The 21,469-nt window shown below is 37.1% G+C and overlaps 4 protein-coding genes and 1 pseudogene across 4 annotated transcripts; 3 read left to right on the top strand and 2 right to left on the bottom strand.

Annotated features, from left to right (window-relative positions):
• Window positions 1–1,859: 1,859 nt before the first annotated feature.
• Window positions 1,860–2,927, top strand: LOC139871242 (protein trichome birefringence-like 31; annotated as a pseudogene).
• Window positions 2,928–3,241: 314 nt separating this feature from the next.
• On the bottom strand, window positions 3,242–4,851 carry LOC139873303 (uncharacterized). Its single transcript, XM_071861237.1, has one exon. It carries the CDS (start codon window positions 4,807–4,809, stop codon window positions 3,295–3,297), a length of 1,515 nt encoding a protein of 504 aa, XP_071717338.1. The 5' UTR covers window positions 4,810–4,851; the 3' UTR covers window positions 3,242–3,294.
• A 2,480-nt stretch (window positions 4,852–7,331) lies between these two features.
• LOC139871241 (protein trichome birefringence-like 31) lies at window positions 7,332–9,006 on the top strand. The gene is made up of 5 exons (XM_071858972.1): window positions 7,332–7,768; window positions 7,838–8,009; window positions 8,141–8,340; window positions 8,425–8,571; window positions 8,655–9,006. The coding sequence occupies exons 1-5, from the start codon at window positions 7,395–7,397 to the stop codon at window positions 9,004–9,006; spliced, it is 1,245 nt and encodes a 414-aa protein (XP_071715073.1). The 5' UTR covers window positions 7,332–7,394.
• Window positions 9,007–13,696: 4,690 nt separating this feature from the next.
• LOC139871240 (uncharacterized) lies at window positions 13,697–16,157 on the top strand. Its single transcript, XM_071858971.1, has 6 exons — window positions 13,697–13,746; window positions 13,830–14,134; window positions 14,231–14,283; window positions 14,524–14,561; window positions 14,966–15,371; window positions 15,842–16,157. The coding sequence occupies exons 1-6, from the start codon at window positions 13,697–13,699 to the stop codon at window positions 16,022–16,024; spliced, it is 1,035 nt and encodes a 344-aa protein (XP_071715072.1). The 3' UTR covers window positions 16,025–16,157.
• A 489-nt stretch (window positions 16,158–16,646) lies between these two features.
• LOC139872223 (multiple organellar RNA editing factor 8, chloroplastic/mitochondrial-like) lies at window positions 16,647–18,692 on the bottom strand. Its single transcript, XM_071860067.1, has 4 exons — window positions 18,247–18,692; window positions 17,875–17,972; window positions 17,715–17,780; window positions 16,647–17,540 (listed from the first exon to the last, which is right to left on the bottom strand). Exons 1-4 carry the CDS (start codon window positions 18,609–18,611, stop codon window positions 16,792–16,794), a joined length of 1,278 nt encoding a protein of 425 aa, XP_071716168.1. The 5' UTR covers window positions 18,612–18,692; the 3' UTR covers window positions 16,647–16,791.
• Window positions 18,693–21,469: the final 2,777 nt, after the last annotated feature.

The following is a 21,469-nucleotide window of genomic DNA, read 5'->3' as shown; positions in this document are numbered from 1 at the left end:
TAAAAAAATAAAGTTGTAATAAACTTATTAAAGTTTAGTAAAATAAAATGGTGAAGCATAGCAAAAGTCAAAATCATCAAGGCCTGCAGGCTGCAGCTCACATCCAAAGATCAACTCTCGTTTTTTCCTTCGAAAATAAGAATTAGCATTAAACAATGGGATTTTCATCGTTAGATAAAAGAAAACCCAACATCAGGAACCAAAAGAAAACAAAATCTAACAATTACCCAAACAACCCAACTCATACAACCAAGGTTGTAAAACTCGCGACTCGGGGAGAACTCGGCCGAAGGTTTTTGAGGAGTTCTCGGCGACTCGGGGAGAACTCGGGAGAGAACTCGGATGTTGACTAATGTTGACTTTATAATTTTTTATATATAAATACTTATATATTCTAATGGACTTTGAGATAAATATATAAATTTTAAGACTTTGAGATATATACTATATGTATTAGCTACAAACAAATATTTTATAAATATATATATGTTAATTATATAAACTTTAATTACATTAAGGGGTTAAAATGTACTGTACCTATTTAATAATAAAATTAAGATGACAATTAAATTTAAGGGGTTAAAATGTAAGAATTAAAATTAAGAGGTTATATAAGGTAAATAATAAAGTTTAGTTCTCATACTCGTTCCTCCGTAGTTAGAAGAAATAAGTAAAAGTAGTAATGTGGGGTCTACTTAAAGTAACAAGTGAACATAAAATAAAACTAAATACGGAGTAAACTTCAATAAAGAAAGGAGATGATGCAGTAGGTGTTATCTTTTTTCTCTTTCATCATGCTTCACCTTCACTTTAGTCATCTTCCTCAACCTACAAACAACTCCATCATTCATCATTTTCTCAGCCATTCGAGAAGAATTAAAGAGAAAATCGTTCACAATCCCAGAAAAAGAGCAGATCTGGTGTCGATTTGAGGTTTTTACACGTTGACCGGCAGTTGACCGGCGGTTTACCGCCGTTGACTGCCGTTGACCGAGTTTTTGACCGAGTTGGAGTTCGAGAACTCGGAGAGCAACTGAAAACGAAAACTCGCCGAGAAATCGCCGAGTTATACCGAGTTTTACAACACTGCATACAACCGAAGAAACAATTACCCAAACCTATGAGATATGAGAAACTAAAGTCGTGTTTGGCTCACGGAATCCAATGGGATTCAGGTGGAATTGAAATTGAATTTAAACACGACGTGTGTTTAAATTCCATTTCAATTCCACCGGAATCTCGTTGGATTCTGTGACCCAAACGGATCCTAAATCTAACAACAAATTTCCTAATACAATAAGAAATGAAAGGGAGAAACCAAAGCCCATCTAAGGAATACCGATTCCCTCCGAACAAGTTATCCATACTCTTATAGAACCACTCCACCTCGACACTAACCTTCTTGTCTTTTAAAATCGACTTAAGAAGCTTGCCATCCACTTTAGTGAACCGAATAATCCATCACACCACCCCTTTTGGTGTATGAAATAATAGAACTTCATTGTTTTATGCAACATGACTACTACTCTACTAGTAGTATTTATTCACTAAAATCTGTGATTACGCCTGTTTCGACAATAAAGTTTGTAAAATCTAAATGACTTGATACTTTATTGTGCCAAACAATTAGTTGTCAGAATGTTTATTACGTAAACAATCTTTCAAATTTTATTTGCAAGTTTAAAATTACATTAAACAAAATTTAACCACTTACAGATGTTAGAGGCTGAATGAGTCTTTTGAGCAAGCTAACCACAGGTGGAGAATTCGGTTTCTAAATTTGCCTTACATAATGGAGAACTATATAAGCAATTAAGCATACTACATACCGCTCTTCTACTTCAACCACCCCTCTAACAATGACAACTTTACTACCCTTCGGCGATCGACGAACTCAATATCTCTTCCCTACTGCACTTGCTTCACTTCTTTTCATTGGGTCCCTGAGAATTGTCCTTGATACTATAAAGAACAGCCACCACACCCATGGCTTTTTCTGGCCACAAAGAAACGGACATCGTGTAGTAAGACGCCCCATTCATGTTTCAGATGATGAAACCATTGAAAAAAGTTGCAATATATTAGAAGGGAAATGGGTATGGGACAATGAGTCTCACCCACTCAACACTGAAGAAAGTTGTCCTCTTTTGGTTAAGCAAGTGACTTGCCAGAAAAATGGGAGGCCCGATTTATGAGGGTTGAGTTTGTTTAAACGGATTGTTGCCTTTTTTTATGTTATTCTAACCAAAAACATGTAGTTATTTATAACAAAAATCAACATGTCCACTGCGAAGTGCGGATAACCTCCCACTTGTTAAACTCAAATAAGTTGAACATTTCCAGATATGGAGATATTGACAATGTTCAAGAGTACAACGTAACCGCAACTTACAGATTAGCAATGGAAACTTGGGCAAAGTGGATAGGAAGCAGCATCAATTCTCATGTACAAAAAGTGTTCTTCATGACCATGTCTCCAAGACTCCAACACACTTGTGGCGAGTAATTTACCATAATACCCTTGTTATTCTTTATGTATAACTATAAACAAAAGGGTAAAAATGTCATTCTGTAAACTACAGGAATTGGGAATGGAAGAATGGGGACGGTGGGAACTGTTTCAGCGAGTCACAACCCATACAAAGGCCATATTGGGGAACCGGTTCAAACCTAGATATTATGGGAATTGTTAAAGATGTTTTGGGAAAGTTAAGGGTTAATGTGAGATTACTAAACATTACTCAATTATCAGAATACAGAAAAGATGGTCGCACATCGGTTTATGGCGAAAGGAAAGGAAAATTGCTAACGAAAGAGCAAAAAATCAGATCCGAAAAACCATGCAGATTGCATTCATTGGTGGGGTCCCGGATACATGGAATGAAATTTTGTATGCAGTTTTGTTACAAGATTACCGAAAGTTTTGATATCATAGAACAATTTGTTTTTTTATCTCTTTTGATTAGTTTTACTGGTATTGTTATCTTCGTACATCCAGTAGCAGAGACGGATCTTGAACGACTTTAGTGGGAGGGCCAAAATCATATCAAAAACTTAAAAAGGAAAAATTCTAAAATCTTGGAGGGGTTATTTTATAAAATATTTATATTTTCGATCCCCGAAAATAAAATTTACACTAAGAGAACAAATTGTTGGAGGGGCCACTGCCCACCCCAGTCACCCCAAAGATCCGTCCCTGTCCAGTAGTGTAACAATGTGAGATAACACAAACAAAGGGTAACTTTTAATGATGCAATTTGTCAACTTATAAAAATATAAGTCTATCTTATTTACTTATGACAAGCTATAATGAGCACTCTCTTGATGGTCCTCGGATCTCATTCTCAAGGACCCCGTTGACAAACCATAATATGATCTTGGAGCCGTATCACTGAAACCAGTGTCTAACTCTGCCCGTCCACCAAAAGTACTACCTAACAGTGTTCCACCAAGGCTACTAAAACGTGAACCACCATAACCACCTCCTGAATAACTAGGCGCATAACCACCATTAGTGGACAATCGCGAACCACCACTGATGCTACCAAAAGAAGACAATCCAAACCCACTACCTGAGTTTGAAGTTACAACATCTTGTGAATGTCCAGATGGTGGTCCTTGTACTCCACCACCATAACCAAATGTACCACCAAGTCCTCCTGATAATCCCAACCCACCCACATTTCCGCCATTAGCAGAACTGCCACTAGGTCCCCGACCACCAAATTGTGAAACAAAAGAGCCATCCATTGAACTTTGATGCTTCAAATTTACCACCTCCGGTTCGACCCCATCAACTGACCCACGAACTTGAGCAGCTGTAGCTGCTAATGGTGCAGCCACACCGCTACCAATGGTACCATATGAGAACTGACCTGATACGCTACCAGGATTCAACTTCATAAAATGAGGTGGTAGGCCTGACGGTGCAGCTTCAGGTGCCGACAGAGCAGTTGCAGATGATGACGGAACAGCTGCAGAAGCCAACGATGAAGCTGAAGCCGCTGATGTTGCAGCAGCTTTAGCCTCTAACAGTGCTTTCCCTTTTCTAGGAATAGCAAGTCGACAATGCAACAAATGCCCATCAATATTCTTAATCGGGTCCAACAAACAAGCTCTTGCACCTTCCTCATTCTTATAAATAAAAAAGGCAAAACCACTAAACGTCTGCTGTTTCTTACCAGTTCCAATTGGTCCTTCCTCAACCTCACCATAAGACGCAAAATGATCCAACAATCTCTGTCGTGATATTTTATTACTCCACACATTTCCAACATAAACTTTCCTATACGTATTATCAACGCCCTCATTATTCTTACTGATTCCATTATTATCATTTTGATTACTGTGACGTGCAAGGCGTGTAACAGTCATTTTCCCCCCAATTGTCTTATTAGGTTCTTTCAAAGCCCTAATTGCACCATCTGTATACTTAAACGTAATATAGCCGTAACCTTTACCTTTACCAGTAACCGTATCAGTTACGGCAAACGCATCGATTAACTCGCCGTACGTAGTGAAGAAATTACGGAGGTTTTCGCTTGTCGTTTCGGCATCGAGACCGCTTATGTATAGGCTACGTTGCGAGTAATCGTAATCGGCGATTGATTGTACGGAATTGAGAACGTCTGAGTGACGGAGTGCAGCGGTTGTTACGATTTGTAAGAGCTGTTCACGTGTGAATGGTTGGATGATTTTGTAAATTTCGTCGTGTGAGAGTGCGGTTGTAGTTTGTGATACGACGTCGTCTTGTTTGTGTTTTCGTTTTCTGGTGAGATCTGGTGATGGATTCTCGGAGAGATTCATCATCGGAAGAAAAAGAAAGAAACCTAGTGACAGTGCGATGGTGGTAAACTGGTGATAGCGGTTACTCCGTATTTTCTTAGAGGGGTTCAATGTGTAAAAGTCTTTATAATGTAAGGGGTAATTGTGAGCTTATCTCGTTCTATTTACACGTGTAAATACGTTGAGGGATGACAAAAGCTCATGACACAAAGTTCAGGACTAAAAGTGTTACAAGTCCCAAAACAGGGGTCTGCTTTGGGTCCGTTATACCGTACGTTACGGAGTTTAACTCACGTCGTTGGTGCTGATGTAGACCAAAACACACACTTAAATGGGGGTAATAACGCGTGGCATTAGGCGTGGAAGCAAGTGTGAGTTGGAATCCCACATGAAGGCTCACGGGTGTGTGAGTTTCATGTGACCGTTAGAATTTTATTTAAGAAAGGTGGACGGTGACACGGTGGGCGGCGAGGGCTTCGAAAAATCTAACGTTGCTCTCATGGACGAGCTTCTGGACGTCGAGGGCTGAGGGTGCGTTGAGATTCGTCTAGCAGTGACATTCAAACTCTAAAAACACCAAGTTATCTGAACATGTTAGGAGGAAGTATGTGCTCACAATTTTCAAAAAAATATACCTAGGCTTAGGTTTTGCTATTAGACCACTTGTAGTGGTTGGGGGCGTGGGTTGCTTTTTGATAACTAGGACGTGTGAGTTGTTTTTGTGGAGTAGTGGTTGTGTGAGTTTTTGGTGTGGGTTGAATGTATTGTGATGATGTATTAAAATATAATTGGGTTAAGTATTAAAAAGAGGTATAAAATAATATTTTAAATTAATAAAAAATATAAAAAAAGGGCAACGCACGTTGCCTTCTACGTTGCGCCTGGCAACGCCAGACCAAAACCTGGCTCCTTCCACGCATTGATACAAGCAAAAGTTGGTGTGAGTGGTTGCTGCATAGGATGGCCACGGCGTGGCCATATACCGATACAACAAGTCTTAGAGATTGACGTAACAATGCATTAATAATATAAGGGGTATATTTTACGTCCAAGATACTTTTTTTTTTAACGACTAATTTTATAAACAAAAAACTCTAGCAAAAGAGCTAGAGTTAGTTGAATAATAAAGGCTTTACAAATAGGGTGATGATATTTTCAAATTGTTTTTTTATAGATACACACATATTTGGTGGTATCTTCCCAGATTACCCTCAAATAACTTCCAATATAAAATTTGTAGAGAACATCATTTAAGGGTATAGATATAAAATTAAGTGGATCTATCAAAAACACATTTGGAAATATCACTACCCTTACAAATAATACACTACGAGAATGAAATAATATATAGGGAAGAGTACCAAGTTTTTTAAAAAGTAAAGCATGCCAATTACTACATTTAATCAAACATTTTTTTCGAATTTAATATTATAAAAAACAAACTAAATAAATATTATCACAAACACTTCTCTACAATTCCTAAACTAAATACACACATAACAATATATACAACTATTACAAATTCATTGAAATATTTAAAAACTTAATAAATTTCGAGTCAAATTTGAACCTGATATATGTCAACCATTAAGTTATAGGATATACATTTTCAATATATAATTTTCATATCATATATATATAACCAAATTGTAAAACTATTAATGTTGAATAAAATAAATGGGGAAGAATACCAAAACCATCAAGGGCTGCAGCTTACATCCAACGATAAACTATCCAACAAGAGCCATCAAGGCCTGTTGTATAACTAGAGTTATATCAACAATGTTCATAAGTTCTTTTATGACTGGATACTTTGTGCCAAACAATTAGCTGTCACAATCTTTATCAAGTCAAACTCAGTTCAAATTCTATTTTCAAAGTTTTAAATAATTGTCTTAAACAAATTTTTACCATTTATAGATGCTAGACACTGTACGAGACTTTTGAGTAAGCTAAGCACAAGGTGGAGAAGTCGGTTTCTAGTTTGCTTGATGTAATTGAGAACATACGGTATATATTTGTCGGATTTGTTAACGTGTGCACCTATGATACACATGAAGAACCCAGGATCATACAAGGCCCCCGTGTATCATCTGCATTGAATACTCACTTATTCAATCTAACATTAGAAAGAAAAAAAAAAAAAATTACCATTCTTATCTGTGTATTAATTACAAATTATGTTTTTAAGGAAATTACGAGTTTATTAAATGCACATTAGCGTATGTCATGGGTGCATACGTTAGCAAAACCTATATATGAACAAGTCTCTTTCTTTTTTTAAAAAAAAAAAACTCTAGGTTCAAGTCTTTTCATCAGAAAAAAGAAGCAGCAAAACCCATATATCATATCATATAGAATTAATATTAATATAGAATTATAAAACACATATCATATCATATCATATAGAACTATAAAACAAAGATACTTTCCTGAACAAACCTAATTAAGACATACAAACACCAGACTTGAAGCCTTACTAATTACCAACCGGTAGTTGCATGAGTTTGTTATCAATTGCTTGAAACTCAATGCAAAATCCCAAATTTAATAGGTACAAAAAAAACATACTTACATTCCGCTTTTCTACTTCAATCACCACTCCAACAATGAGAACATTACTGTCTGTCGATCGACGAAGATATCTCTTCCCTGCTGCACTTGCTTCACTTCTTTTCATTGGGTCTCTGAAAATTATCCTTGAAAATATAAAGACCATCCACCTCACCGATGCCTTTTTCTGGCCACAAAGAACCGAACATCGTGTAGTGAGACGCCCAATTACTGTTTCGGATGATGAAACCATTGAAAGAAGTTGCAATATATTCCAAGGGAAATGGGTTTGGGACAATCAGTCTCACCCCCTCTACACTGAAGAAAGTTGTCCTCTTTTGGTTAAGCAAGTGACTTGCCAGAAAAACGGGCGGCCCGATTCATCGTATCAGAACTGGAAATGGCAACCTGATGGATGCAATTTACCAAGGTCAAGGTTTTACCGATTATTTTAGACTGTTTGATGTTCATAACTGAGGTGTATTCATGGTTTTGGTAGGTTCAATGCTTTGAAATTGTTGGAGATTTTGAGGGACAAGAGACTCATGTTCGTAGGGGACTCGGTGCAAAGAAGCATGTTCGACTCAATGGTTTGTTTGGTCCAGTCTGTAATTCCTGAAGGCAAGAGATCTCTTCAAAAAGTCCCTCCTAGAAAGATTTTCAGAGCAGAGGTAAAACAAAGTTGGTTACTCATCACCTAACTAATTCTGTTATAACTTGTAACAAATGCAATTCCCTAGATCGTATGCTAAAGATAATCTAAGTTAACATTTATAACATTTATATTGCTTATGGATGTTAGGAATACAATGCATCTATTGAATTCTATTGGGCTCCTTTCCTAGTTGAATCTATTTCGGATCATGCAACTAATCACACGGTAATGAAACGCCTAGTCAGACTCGATTCTATATCCAACCACAGCAAACAATGGGAAGGAGTCGACATACTGGTCTACGAAAGCTACGTATGGTGGATGTATAAACCAACAATTAACGCAACGTAATTTCACCATTCATGACAGTAATTTTTCAAGATTTTAGCCAGAACTACAATATTAAACTCAAATAAGTTGAATATTTTCAGGTATGGGAATCTTGACAATGTTCAAGAGTACAACGTAACCACAGCTTACAGATTAGCAATGGAAACTTGGGCAAAGTGGATAGAAAGCAGCATCAGTTCTCATGTACAGAAAGTGTTCTTCATGACCATGTCTCCAACACACTTGTGGTGAGTAAGTTACCATAATACCCTTGTTATGCTTTATGTATAACTACTAACGAATAGGTAAAAATATCTTATGAAAACTACAGGAATTGGGAATGGAAGAAAGGAGATGGTGGGAACTGTTTCGGTGAGTCACAGCCCATACAACGGCCATATTGGGGAACCGGTTCAAATCTCGATATTATGGGAATTGTTAAAGATGTTCTGGGACAGTTAAGGGTAAATGTGAGATTACTAAACATTACTCAATTATCCGAATATAGAAAAGATGGTCACACGTCGGTTTATGGCGAAAGGAAAGGAAAATTGCTAACGAAAGAGCAACAATCAGATCCGAAAAATTACGCAGATTGCATTCATTGGTGTTTACCAGGGGTTCCGGACACATGGAATGAAATTTTGTATGCAGTTTTGTTACAGGATTACCGAAAGTTTTGATATCATAGAACAAATTTTTTTTTTTCCATCTTTTTTGATAGGTCTTACTTGTAGTTTTATCTTCAAAAACAGCCAACATTGTAACACTGTGAGATAACGTAAACAAAAGGGAACTTACAATTACCGCAAAATAATGAAAAAATTGGTAAGAGGTTGGTCACCATCCATCATACACCGGAAACAAATATTTATGTTAATAACTGTGCCTCGCCTCGCACCTCAAGCACAAGTGGCAGTCACAAATAAATTTGAACCTATTAATAGCAATATTATGTATTCAAATCTAAACATATGTATAAGTTGAAAAGCAAGAGCAAAAATCTACCTCATTTGTAGTGAGTCCACAGATACCTTCTATGTTGCTGTTCGGTTTGGTCAGTCGAGCCAAATGAGAAGCTATAGTGAGCACTCGCTTGATGGTCCTCAGAACTTATTCTCAAGGACCCCGTTGGCAAACCGTATTAGAATCTTGGAGTCGTATCAAAGCTAGTGTATAACCCTGCCCGTCCAAAGTTGCCCGTTTCAGCACATCTGGCACCAAAAGCAGTACCTAACCCTGCTCCCCCATCACTGCGTGTTCCAACAAGGCTACTAAAACGTGAACCACCATAACAACTGCTAAACCCACCACTGCCACCTCCCAAGGAACTTGGCGTATAACCACCACTAGTTGTCGGCAACCGTGAACAACCACCAATGCCACCAAACGAATACAATCCAAACTCACTACCCGAGTTTGAATTTACAGCCTCTTGTGGATGCCCCAATGGTGGAGACCTCGTCCTCCACCACCATCACCAAATGTACCACCAAGTCCTTCTGGTAATCCCAACCCACCCACATTACCACCATGAGCAGAAACACCACTAGGTCCCCGACCATTATACTGTGATACAAGAGAGCCATCCATTGAACTTTGATCGTTCGAATTCACTACCTTCAGCTTAACCCCGTCAACTGACCCTCGAAATTGAGCATCTGTAATTGCTCCTCTATCACTATGTGTTGCACCAAGGCTATGAAAACGTGAACCACCATAACCACTGCCAGCTCCCAAGGTACTTGGCATATAACCACCATTAGTAGCTGTTGATGCATATTTTGTATGACCGTCACTGGGCGAATAACGTCTATTCTTACATTGTACACCTAGTTTATATACACGCGTGAAACTGATCAGTTATAGGAGCATATGTAACCGTTGGGCTATTCATGTCGATAGGCCCATTAGGGCAACCTAAGTCTAGGTCGTCTATATATATCAGTTTATGTGTGTCTTTAGGGTTAAGAGATCAGGAGTCTAAACCCTAATTTGGGAGAGCCGCATTCGGCGATCCTGTGCATAGGGGAGATCATGCTCGATCTCCCCTGACCACCGATGTTTCTGTGTTTAAATCAATTGTAAGTTCAACGTTTATATTAAATATATTGATTTATGTTTGATTCATCGCGTTTATCTCTTCCGTCTTTGATTTTTGCTCGTTAATGGTTGTTTTGATCCTTAACCGGACCAACAAATTGGTATCAGAGCTGTTACAACCGAGCTCTTGATTGGATCGAAGGCAAAAGACGTTAATTCTGCTGAAATTCGTTTTAGATCTCAACAGTTGACTTTTGTTGACTTTTTGGGGTTTTGAAGATCTAGATCGAATTGAAAAAAGTGTTTAAATAGAAAGGTTGGAAATCATCTCGTGAATATTTCTTCAAAGTTTCAGAATCTAATTCGTTATATAGATCGAGATCTGAGATTTTTTTTGGTTCGAATTTTTTGTGTAAAAATCGATTTATTGTGCTAGATTCATTATGTATTTGGGAAATCTAAGAATGGAGAAGTGTTAGTAGTGGTTCAATGCTACTATCTGCAAAATTTCCTGAATTTTGGTTGATGATTTGAGGTGGTTTTGATGAACACCGCCACCGATCACCATGAACCACCGCAGCTCCACCACCATGTTCATCTTCGATTTCCTCACGTGTTCATGCATCTCCTCACGTGTTAAAAGCTTAAACGTGTAACTAACACGCTGGAGAATATCTTTCAAGCGAGTTTTTGAAAAATTAACGCAAAAATTTCGCGAATTTTAGGCTTAAAAAACAGCCTGGTACGCGTTTTTGTGCGAAGAAGAAGCAGATACAGCTAATATATTCGTGTGGCATGGTTGTAATTTTAGGTAAGGTTGAATGGTGGGACCCATGTGTTTCTTGTCTTGTTCCTTGTTCCCCACACACAAGACTTACATGTCTTCTAAGAAGACTAGTCCCATCCCGTGTTTATTTATTTTCGGTGGACATATTATTATTTATTTATTTAAATCCCATTTTTCAGTGGACATATTATTCAGCTTTTGACTTTTTATGGGTCCACATCATCTTTCTTATTTATTTAAATCCCATTTTACTTTGCTGAATTACAGCAACAATATTTTTACGTAAAACATTTCTATCTTTATTTACTGAAGTATTTGATTTATAAAATTTAATGGATAACCTCCTTGTCCGTTAAATTTATTTAGTAAGTGAGTACGGAAACACTTATTATGAGAAGTGTTAGTGGGGTAGTCGGGAGCATACGACTATTTATGGGCCAACAACGTTTATTATTCCGCACTTCTCGATATTCCGCTTTAGAGGGAATATGTTTGTTCCAGTTTCGCCTAGTAGAGCGAACTGAGGTTGATGTTTCGCGATCATGAGATACAAATTTGATTTTCTTTGGTAGTTTGATGGCAATAAAGACTTATTTGAGTTATTAATTGTGGAACGGACTCCTCTACATATTTTGCCTTTACAAGAAGCAAGTCAGGATGAACGTTAGTGCTACGATGTCTAATAGGATACAGCTAACAGTGAGGGGGAAGATTCTACATTTTATGATTCTGAGAGAGTCGGTTTGTTTGAAGAGTTTATCAGAGATATCGATAGGGATCTCAGCTCAATCTTAGGGGGAATCTTGCTGCATTTGTACTATGAGTAACACGTACGAGTTAAAAGAAACTACTGGATGACAATTAGCATTTCGACTTCAATGAGCGGAAACATTGATGTTCGAAGTTTGGATTTTCACGTATTCTGGAAGACTTTTGATGGAGCTTGTGATTCACAAGTTTATGGTACTACAGCAGAGATTGACTGAAGATTGCAAGAGGTGTTTACAATCATTCGCCAGCAACGTCCAAGGGGGAAATTGTTGATGCATATTTTGTATGACCGTCACTGGGCGAATAACGTCTATTCTTACATTGTACACCTAGTTTATATACACGCGTGAAACTGATCAGTTATAGGAGCATATGTAACTGTTGGGCTATTCATGTCGATAGGCCCATTAGGGCAACCTAAGTCTAGGTCGTCTATATATATCAGTTTATGTGTGTCTTTAGGGTTAAGAGATCAGGAGTCTAAACCCTAATTTGGGAGAGCCGCATTCGGCGATCCTGTGCATAGGGGAGATCATGCTCGATCTCCCCCGGCCACCGATGTTTCTGTGTTTAAATCAATTGTAAGTTCAACGTTTATATTAAATATATTGATTTATGTTTGATTCATCGCGTTTATCTATTCCGTCTTTGATTTTTGCTCGTTAATGGTTGTTTTGATCCTTAACCGGACCAACAGTGGCTAACCACCAACCACCACCGATGCTACCAAAAGAAGACAATCCTAACCCACTACCCGAGTTTGTTGTCCTCCACCACCATAACCAAATGTACCACCAACTCCTCCTGGTAATCCCAACCCGCCCACATTTCCACCATGAGCAGAAATGCCACTAGGTACCCGAACAGCATACATTGAACTTTGATGGGTCGAATTCAATACCTCCGGTTTATCCCCGTCAACTGACCCACGAAATTGAACAGCTGTAGCTGCTAATGGTGCAGAAACACCGATAACAATGGTACCATATGAGAGCTGCCCTGACACACTACCAGAATTCAAATTCATAGAATGCCGTGATAGCCACAACGGTGCAGCTTCAGGTGGCGACAGAGAGCTGCAGATGATGACGGAACAACTACAGAAGCCAACGATGAAGCTGAAGCCGCTGATGTTGCAGCAGCTTTAGCCTCTAATAGTGCTTTCCCGTATCTAGGAATAGCAAGTCGACAATGCAACAAATGTCCATCAATATTCTTAATCGGATCCAACAAACAAGCTTTAGCACCTTCCTCATTATGTAAACAATTTTAAAATAAAAGGGAATTTGGATAACTTCTTTGTTCATTTAACACATGTATTATTGTACGTTCGAGTCGGTGAGGGATGACAAAGGCTCAAAACACAAAGTTCAGGGACTAAAAGTGTCACAACCCACAAGTCATAAAACAGGGTCTGGTCTGACCCGAAGGATTTAGAAGTGCAGTTACGAGTAAATAAGAACACTTTGTTTTCCCCTATCCACAGTCATATAACCAACGGCTGATTTCTTCTGTATATTTTCAATTCAACGAATCATTAAATTAAAATGTATTGATAAATTGGATTTAAATGTATATTATTATAAACCATAAAAATCTTTAAGTTCCGATGTATGACCTCCAACTGTTCGACCATTTGCCTAAGAGATGCTATCCTCTCATTTGTAAGCTCATTTTCCCCTTTCTAAGTTCTTTCCCCTCAGGTGCTCCCGAAATACTGTTTAATTCTATGCTTATATATGGTTTTGATTTGAGTTGTTTGTTAGTTGTATATGTTTAATGTTTACTGCTTTGTTGGTTGGTTTGTATCAAAATGTAACTGGTACACATCTGTTTATTAGAGTTCATAAGGTGTTACATTCAAGAAGGTTATTTTATACTGTTCTTGATTTAATCTTTCTTCAGGAATTTATCTATTAGTTGCACAAACAACAGTGTGGTATTTGTTAGATCGTATAGAGGACTTCAGTTACTTAGAGCATTTCACTGGGGCACTCATTCAAGGGAGGAATCAAACTTCTCGGAATTTAGGCGTCAGATTAGTTCTAGTTACCTTGGAAACGAACCTTCTGATGAAGAGGTCAATTCAAATAACTTTGTTGTTGAAAGAAGGTCAGTTAAGGATAAAAACGAAATGCAAAGACGGCGAAAGATTGGATTAGCGAACAAGGGGAGAGTTCCATGGAATAAAGGCAAGAAGCACACTGCAGGTAGTTTTTGTTGTCTCGTTTTGGTGCATTATTATTATTATTTAAGATTATATGATTTTGTTAGGGTTTGAATTGATTTAAGATGTTATCTCACAGAAACTCGCGAGTTGATCAGTCAAAGAACTAAAGAAGCTTTAAGTGACCCCAAGGTGTGAAGTCATGTAAGGGTTGTCAGTGGAAATATCTCATTTACTCGTAATATATTTCAGTACATGTGACGGGCACCCGTGCATGTGCATACCTTTTGTCTAATTTACTAATTTACTTTGTACATCTGATTATAGATATTACACATAGTTTTCATGTGAATTCATAAACATGTGTGACATATTAGTTTTTGTTTTGTATTCTTGTTATCTTTTACTTACAGCTGTTTGTACTTTAAGTAGGTAAGAAAGAAGATGTCTGAATGCCCTCGCACTCTTAGGTATGATTATAATCCTTTGTTTTGAAATTTTCATATTATATGTAGACAAATTTACGTGGTTGGTCTCTAACGTTTGTCCAAAATTGCGCGTTAGGGACTAAAGTCTGTTAACGAAATTTAAGAAAGAAGATATTTTGAATTTCATATTATATGTGGACAAAATACCCTCGTGTGAGGAGCACATGTGAGCATTTAACGTAATTTAACTAACGATCGTTAGTGTCAGGGAACAACCGTGTAATATGTGCAAACTTCATGGTCAATCAAGTCCAAAATAGACTTTAGTCCCTAACGTGCAATGCTGGACAAACGTTAGGGACCAACCGCGTAATTTTGTCTTATATGTACATGGTAATATATTATATATTACATATATATCTATCTATACATATTTTTATGTGCAGTGACCAAACGAAGGACAAAATACGCGTAACAATTACACGGCAATGGAAAGAACGTCGGAAGTGGAAAAGGTCAAGGGAAAGATTCATATCCAAATGGGCTGAAAGCATTGCAGAAGCTGCTAAGAAAGGTGGTCATGGTCAACAAGAATTAGATTGGGACAGTTACGAAAAGATTGAAAGAGAAATTGCTTTTCAACAACTTCAGCGATCTGCTGATAAGGCAAAAGCAAAAGAAATGGCTCGTATACGAGCCGAGAGACGAGCCAAGGCAAAATCTGAGAATGTGAGGACTACTCTAAAAAAACGGGTGGCGAAAGTGAAAGGACTTGCAATGAAGAAATCAAAAGAAGAAAAGGAGGAGTTGGCTGCGGCTGAAGATTTGAAACTGAAAGAGAGATTAACAAAGGTAGAAGCTCATGTGAAATATATATATCTAACACCTCTTCTAAAATATTAAATGCTTGTATATGTGATAAGTATAGGTGGCGAAACGGGTGAGTTGGCTAGCGGGTTTGAATAGGTAAGATTTGATGCAAGTCAAAACGGGTTGAATTGACACAGTACCAGTTTTTATGTACCAAAGGGCTCTTGGCCTAGCGTATCAAGGGAATTTATTAACGTTGAGATTGTGAGTTCGAGTCCCGTCGTGGACAAAAAGAGAGTGTGTTTGATGTTCCAAAAAAAAATAATAATAAAAAATACCAGTTTTTATATAAATAAGAGTTTTTTCCGATGTATAAATGTCACATTTTGTTTGGGTTTACAAGACTGGTCGATATTCTCACTACGATATGGAATCTTGATATACACAAATTTCTACTATGTCACCACTCTTTCATTGGGTTACATTCTTCCCCTTTGTTTGATGGTCGACAGATTCACAGGAAAAAATCTCTAAACAAGCAACTTAGTAGTCGAGATCACAGAGCTTGGGAGAGACTTGACCTCAAGTTCTTAAAACGTGATATTAGGGAAGAAGACGTCTCGCTTGCAGATCAAATTCGTGATGTCAAGAACAAGAAAGCAGAGCTCATTGTCTCTGACAACTATACCCCCTAATCATCTATCCCATTAAATTCAACTTTGGGGGCACTAATGCGTATTATTAGAATTATCTAAACTTCCTATGTGATCATTTTAAACGTATTTATGTTAAACAATATTTGGATGCGGATTCTTAACTGAAATATAATCCAGGTAGCAAATGATTAGAATCATAAAGTTCATGTTGCAAATTGCACGGTATCAAGGGTAAATTTATTATTGTTGCTAGAAACCTATAAACCATTTCTTTGTTTAAACAGACGATCGTATGTCTTGAAGGTTTATTCGTTGTGTCCAATCCATTTGATTCAATTATATAATTGAACTTGATCGTCGTTCATGTCCATCACGTTCAATTGAATTCAAGGGCTAGACAATCACATTGTGACATGTTGTTCTCTGATTCATTTTGAGACAGGCCTATTATCATTGCTATCATTTTATTAACAAGCACAAACCATGCAACCAGATGTTAAAACACTAAACCGACACGTGACTGGTCTATTTGGTAATAGACATGTGGCTTGAGCTTGTTGCATTCCTTCACATTAGTTCCTAACAAAGATTTTAACCGCTTACAGATGAACGAAGCCAGACAAATAATGAGCTGATTGTCAAACACAAGTAATACCAACATATTAACCATTTTGCACAAGCAACAAAAACTTGCTGAGATTCAAATAACCATATTCTTATGAACCAGATAAAAATCAACAGATCCTAGAAATTATAATAGAATAGAATAGGCATTTAGTATCTATTATTATATTATATGATGATCACTAATAGTTCTGAGAATAGTTTGGAGGAGATGGCATGTCTCTTCCAGGCAAGTCCTGAGTCTGGTAAGGGTTCCCACCGCCTACATTTGGTGGTGCATAACCGTTCGGCCCTGGTCCAGATTGATAAGGCGCACCACTATTTGGTCCATACCCTGGCTGCTGCTGTTGATAATTGGGGGCATTATTCTGTTGCTGGTAACTGGGGGCATAATTCTGCTGCTGATAATTGGGGGCATTATTCTGCTGCTGGTAATTAGGTGCATTATTCGGCATCCCCCCTCGTGGCGGCATCCCACCGCCCATGTTTGGCGAGCCTCCATTATAGTTTGCATATGGACTACCACCACCACCACCAGTGGGTGGCCCACCCATACTACCACCTTGTTGCATTCCCCTAAAGTTCCCAGATGGTGGTGCACCTCCAACGTTGGGTGGTGGACCCATGTTTCCAGATGGTGGTGCGCCAACAACATTGGGTGGTCCACCCATGTTGTTAGGAGGACCTCCCATGGGACCACCAGATGGTGGTGCACCGCCAGCGTTGGGTGGTCCACCCATGTTTCCAGATGGAGGTGGTAGCCGGTTGTTCTGCACATTTTCTCTTCTCCTCTCAAAGTTTCTTGATCTATCGAAGTTGCGAGGCCTGTCATTTCTCCTATTCCTCTCGTTTGCTCGAGCATTATTTCTGATCCACTCCTCATGGTACTTAGGATCATACGGAACCGCCTTCCCATCTATAAATGGTTCCCCTGCCACATGTAACACGAAACAATAAGCTTTATTTGTAGTATACAATCTTCTTTTTAATGTCACACAATTACTACTACAATCAACAACTATTGAAAGAGCTTGTCGTTTTACACTTCACCCACAACATCACAAAAGAGCTAATCAAACAATAAACAGTATGCCGTCTGTGGTACCTCCATAGTCTTTGTTCTTTACGTCCAAATACGAATCAGGTAGCACCCAACGAACACCAGGTAACTCTAACAAAAAGCAATAAACAAAAACAAGAAATGGTGATCTAAATTTCAATCAGCCAAAAATGTGAACAAATAACATCTTAGCTAATTACTGTACCTTTTAGCTTGAAAGAGTCCTCTTCAGGCACGAGTGCTCCAAAAGCATAATAACATCTAGTCGAGACTGAATAAATTTTCATCCTTGCCTCATCATAACTAATAACCAAAACAACAATGAGATGCACATTCAAATACATGCAAAATACTTTCGAAAATGTAAATTATTTAAAAATTAAAATATAAGATAATCTTAGATGCTGCATAAAATTCATCGTTACAAGAATAATCACATTACAATACAAAAATTCCAAGTCTAAATTAAGAGAATTATTTCATTTCACACAATAAACACCGGCCTACACACACGTGTAATATACAATATATTATGATGAAAAATTATCACAAAAATTATTAAACCGTAAAACGATACCTTCCTACAACTTTAGCTAAAGTATTGATGTACGAATCAATGATTTCATCTCTAGTAGGATCACCTTCCGGTTTATCAACAACAACAAGCCAATGTTCAAAATCACAGCCATCAAGCAGAATAGTTTCTTTAGGTGGACGGTTTGACCAGTTAGGGTTCGAGTCGTTTAGCGAAGATGTGGTTTGGCGCGTGGAGAAAGCACGAATCGTGGTGAAAACAGGTGCAGCGTGGTGTAGACTGGCGGCGGCAGCGATGAGTGGGCGGAGACGGAGGATTGAGGAAGGTGTGGCGGTGGTTGGGATGCGGGAAATTAGGGTTTGGTTTGCGGTAGAAATGATGGATCGAAAGAGAACACGAGTCGCCATTTTTAGAGGTTTGGGGGTTTGTTTAGGTCTAAAACCCTAGTTGGAGATCGGATAGGGGAGAAAAGTGCAGATGAGTTTACTTGGTAGTATATAATACGGTCATACTTTTTTTTAATTATTCTAAATTCAAAATAGATAGACAAAATATCAACAATAGTTCAGCTCATTCCAATAGTTCACAGAAAAAAACACGCAGTTTTAAAAAATTCTACTAATTTCATTTCTCCACCAATGAAATATCTTCTCTCTCCAGATCCACCAATGAAATATCTTCTTTTCTTTCTATTTATGGAAGTGGACTATCAGAATGGGACAGCCCAAAATAGAATAATGGCCTATTGGAATGAGACGGAGGTAGTACTATAGTTTCTATCAAAAATCACTCGTGGTTTTTACTAGTGGTTCCTGAATTTTTTCGTCAAACATCGGTGGTGGAACTTGAACCCGACTACAGAGGGGGCGAGTTAAAATAATTTAATATGTTTTTCATTGTCAACAAGGGCAAACACTAAAAAAAACCTTATTTTTTGGTAAAAATTATTTTTTTAGTGTAAAAAATTTTTTCCCGTTAAATCCAGGGGGACGGGCGCCCCCTTTGGAATACCTTATGTTCCGCCCCTGTCAAAGATGATCCTTGCGATTTGCATTTGAATCACTGATGGTCACTGTGGTTTGCATTTTGAATCACCGACGGTCATTTTGGTTTGCATATTTTCGTCAAAGATGTTCCCTCACATATGCACCATAGGGACCATCGGTGATTAAAATATAAACCACGGGGACCATGCTTGATGGAGAAAAAGTTCAGGGATCACCAGTAATTTCTGATACAAACCACAGTGAGCGTTCTTGAAATTTTGTCTTCTAAACGTAAAAATATAAATATAATAACTAGTAATATGAAACTATTAAGCTCGTAAGGTTATATAATCAATTTCTATTATGTGACGAGCCGAAAATTTCCGACCAAATTTAAACTTAAATCTTTTTATGATCTCGACATGATAAACAAAGTCTGTAATGTTGAGTCTCAAAATTTTGAACTATGTTATGAATTCATTTGACATTCGACTATTTTCGACGATTCACGAACCACTATCTGTAAATAAATACATATATCTTTAAATATATATATATATATATATATATATATATATATATATATATATATATATATATATATATATATATATTAATTGAAATAGAAACTTATATGATTTAATTCATGTGTAAATGAAATAATATATGATATTACTATATATATATATATATATATATATATATATATATATATATATATATATATATATATATATATATATATATATATATGAAAAGTATATTGAAAAATATATATAAATATATTGATAATGCTAAAAACGAACATATATTTCATAGCATTATCCCTCAAGAAAGACAAGCTTTTAGTTGCAATTGTTCTATTTACAAGTGATATTCGTTTAAATAATAAAAGGTGAAGACAAAAGACAGATTCGACGAATTGAAGACGCAAACGACCAAAAAGCTCAAAAGTACAAAGTACAATCAAAGTGGTTCCAATTATTGATAAGAAACGTCTCAAAATTACAAGAGTACAAAAAGCAAAACGCAAAGTACAAGATATTAAATTGTACGCAAGGACGTTCGAAAATCTGGAACCGGGACCAAAGTCAACTCTCAACGCTCGACGCAACGGACCGAAAGTTACAAATTAATTATGTATATAAATATAATATAATATATAATTAATTATATATATTATATTTATATAATTAAAACCGTCGGCAGTCAAAAGGATCCAAGAATGTTAGCTGAAACTGGAGGTTCCGCACTCGCGGAGTTTGAAGGCATAAAAACTCCACACTCGCGGAGTTTGAGGGCCTATAAAAGGCCATGCATTCTGCTCGAATTCTGCACCTTATTTTTTCTCTAATCTATCTCTTACTCTCAATATATATATATATTACAATTATAATTTTAATTTTAATTTTAAATTAATAATAATAAGGTTATGTTAGCGAATGTTTTAAGTTTATAAGTCGAAATTCTGTCTGTGTAACGCTACGCTATTTTTAATCATTGTAAGTTATGTTCAACCTTTTTACATTAATGTCTCGTAGCTAATGAAATGTCCCGTTCTTATTGATTAAAAACGTTCCATATTAATTGATTTCGTTGCGAGGTTTTGACCTCTATATGAGACATTTTTCAAAGACTGCATTCATTTTAAAACAAACCATAACCTTTATTTCATCAATAAAGGTTTAAAAAGCTTTACGTAGATTATCAAATAATGATAATCTAAAATATCCTGTTTACACACGACCATTACATAATGGTTTACAATACAAATATGTTACAACAAAATAAGTTTCTTGAATGCAGTTTTTACATAATATCATACAAGCATGGACTCCAAATCTCGTCCTTATTTAAGTATACGACAGCGGAAGCTCTTAATAATCACCTGAGAATAAACATGCTTAAAACGTCAACAAAAATGTTGGTGAGTTATAGGTTTAACCTATATATATCAAATCATAATAATAGACCACAAGATTTCATATTTCAATACACATCCCATACATAGAGATAAAAATCATTCATATGGTGAACACCTGGTAACCGACATTAACAAGATGCATATATAAGAATATCCCCATCATTCCGGGACACCCTTCGGATATGATATAAATTTCGAAGTACTAAAGCATCCGGTACTTTGGATGGGGTTTGTTAGGCCCAATAGATCTATCTTTAGGATTCGCGTCAATTAGGGTGTATGTTCCCTAATTCTTAGATTACCAGACTTAATAAAAAGGGGCATATTCGATTTCGATAATTCAACCATAGAATGT

Source organism: Rutidosis leptorrhynchoides, chromosome 10 (genome assembly GCF_046630445.1).
Source record: "Rutidosis leptorrhynchoides isolate AG116_Rl617_1_P2 chromosome 10, CSIRO_AGI_Rlap_v1, whole genome shotgun sequence".
Taxonomy (NCBI): Eukaryota; Viridiplantae; Streptophyta; class Magnoliopsida; order Asterales; family Asteraceae; genus Rutidosis; species Rutidosis leptorrhynchoides.
This window is presented reverse-complemented; position numbering and strand designations above follow the sequence as displayed.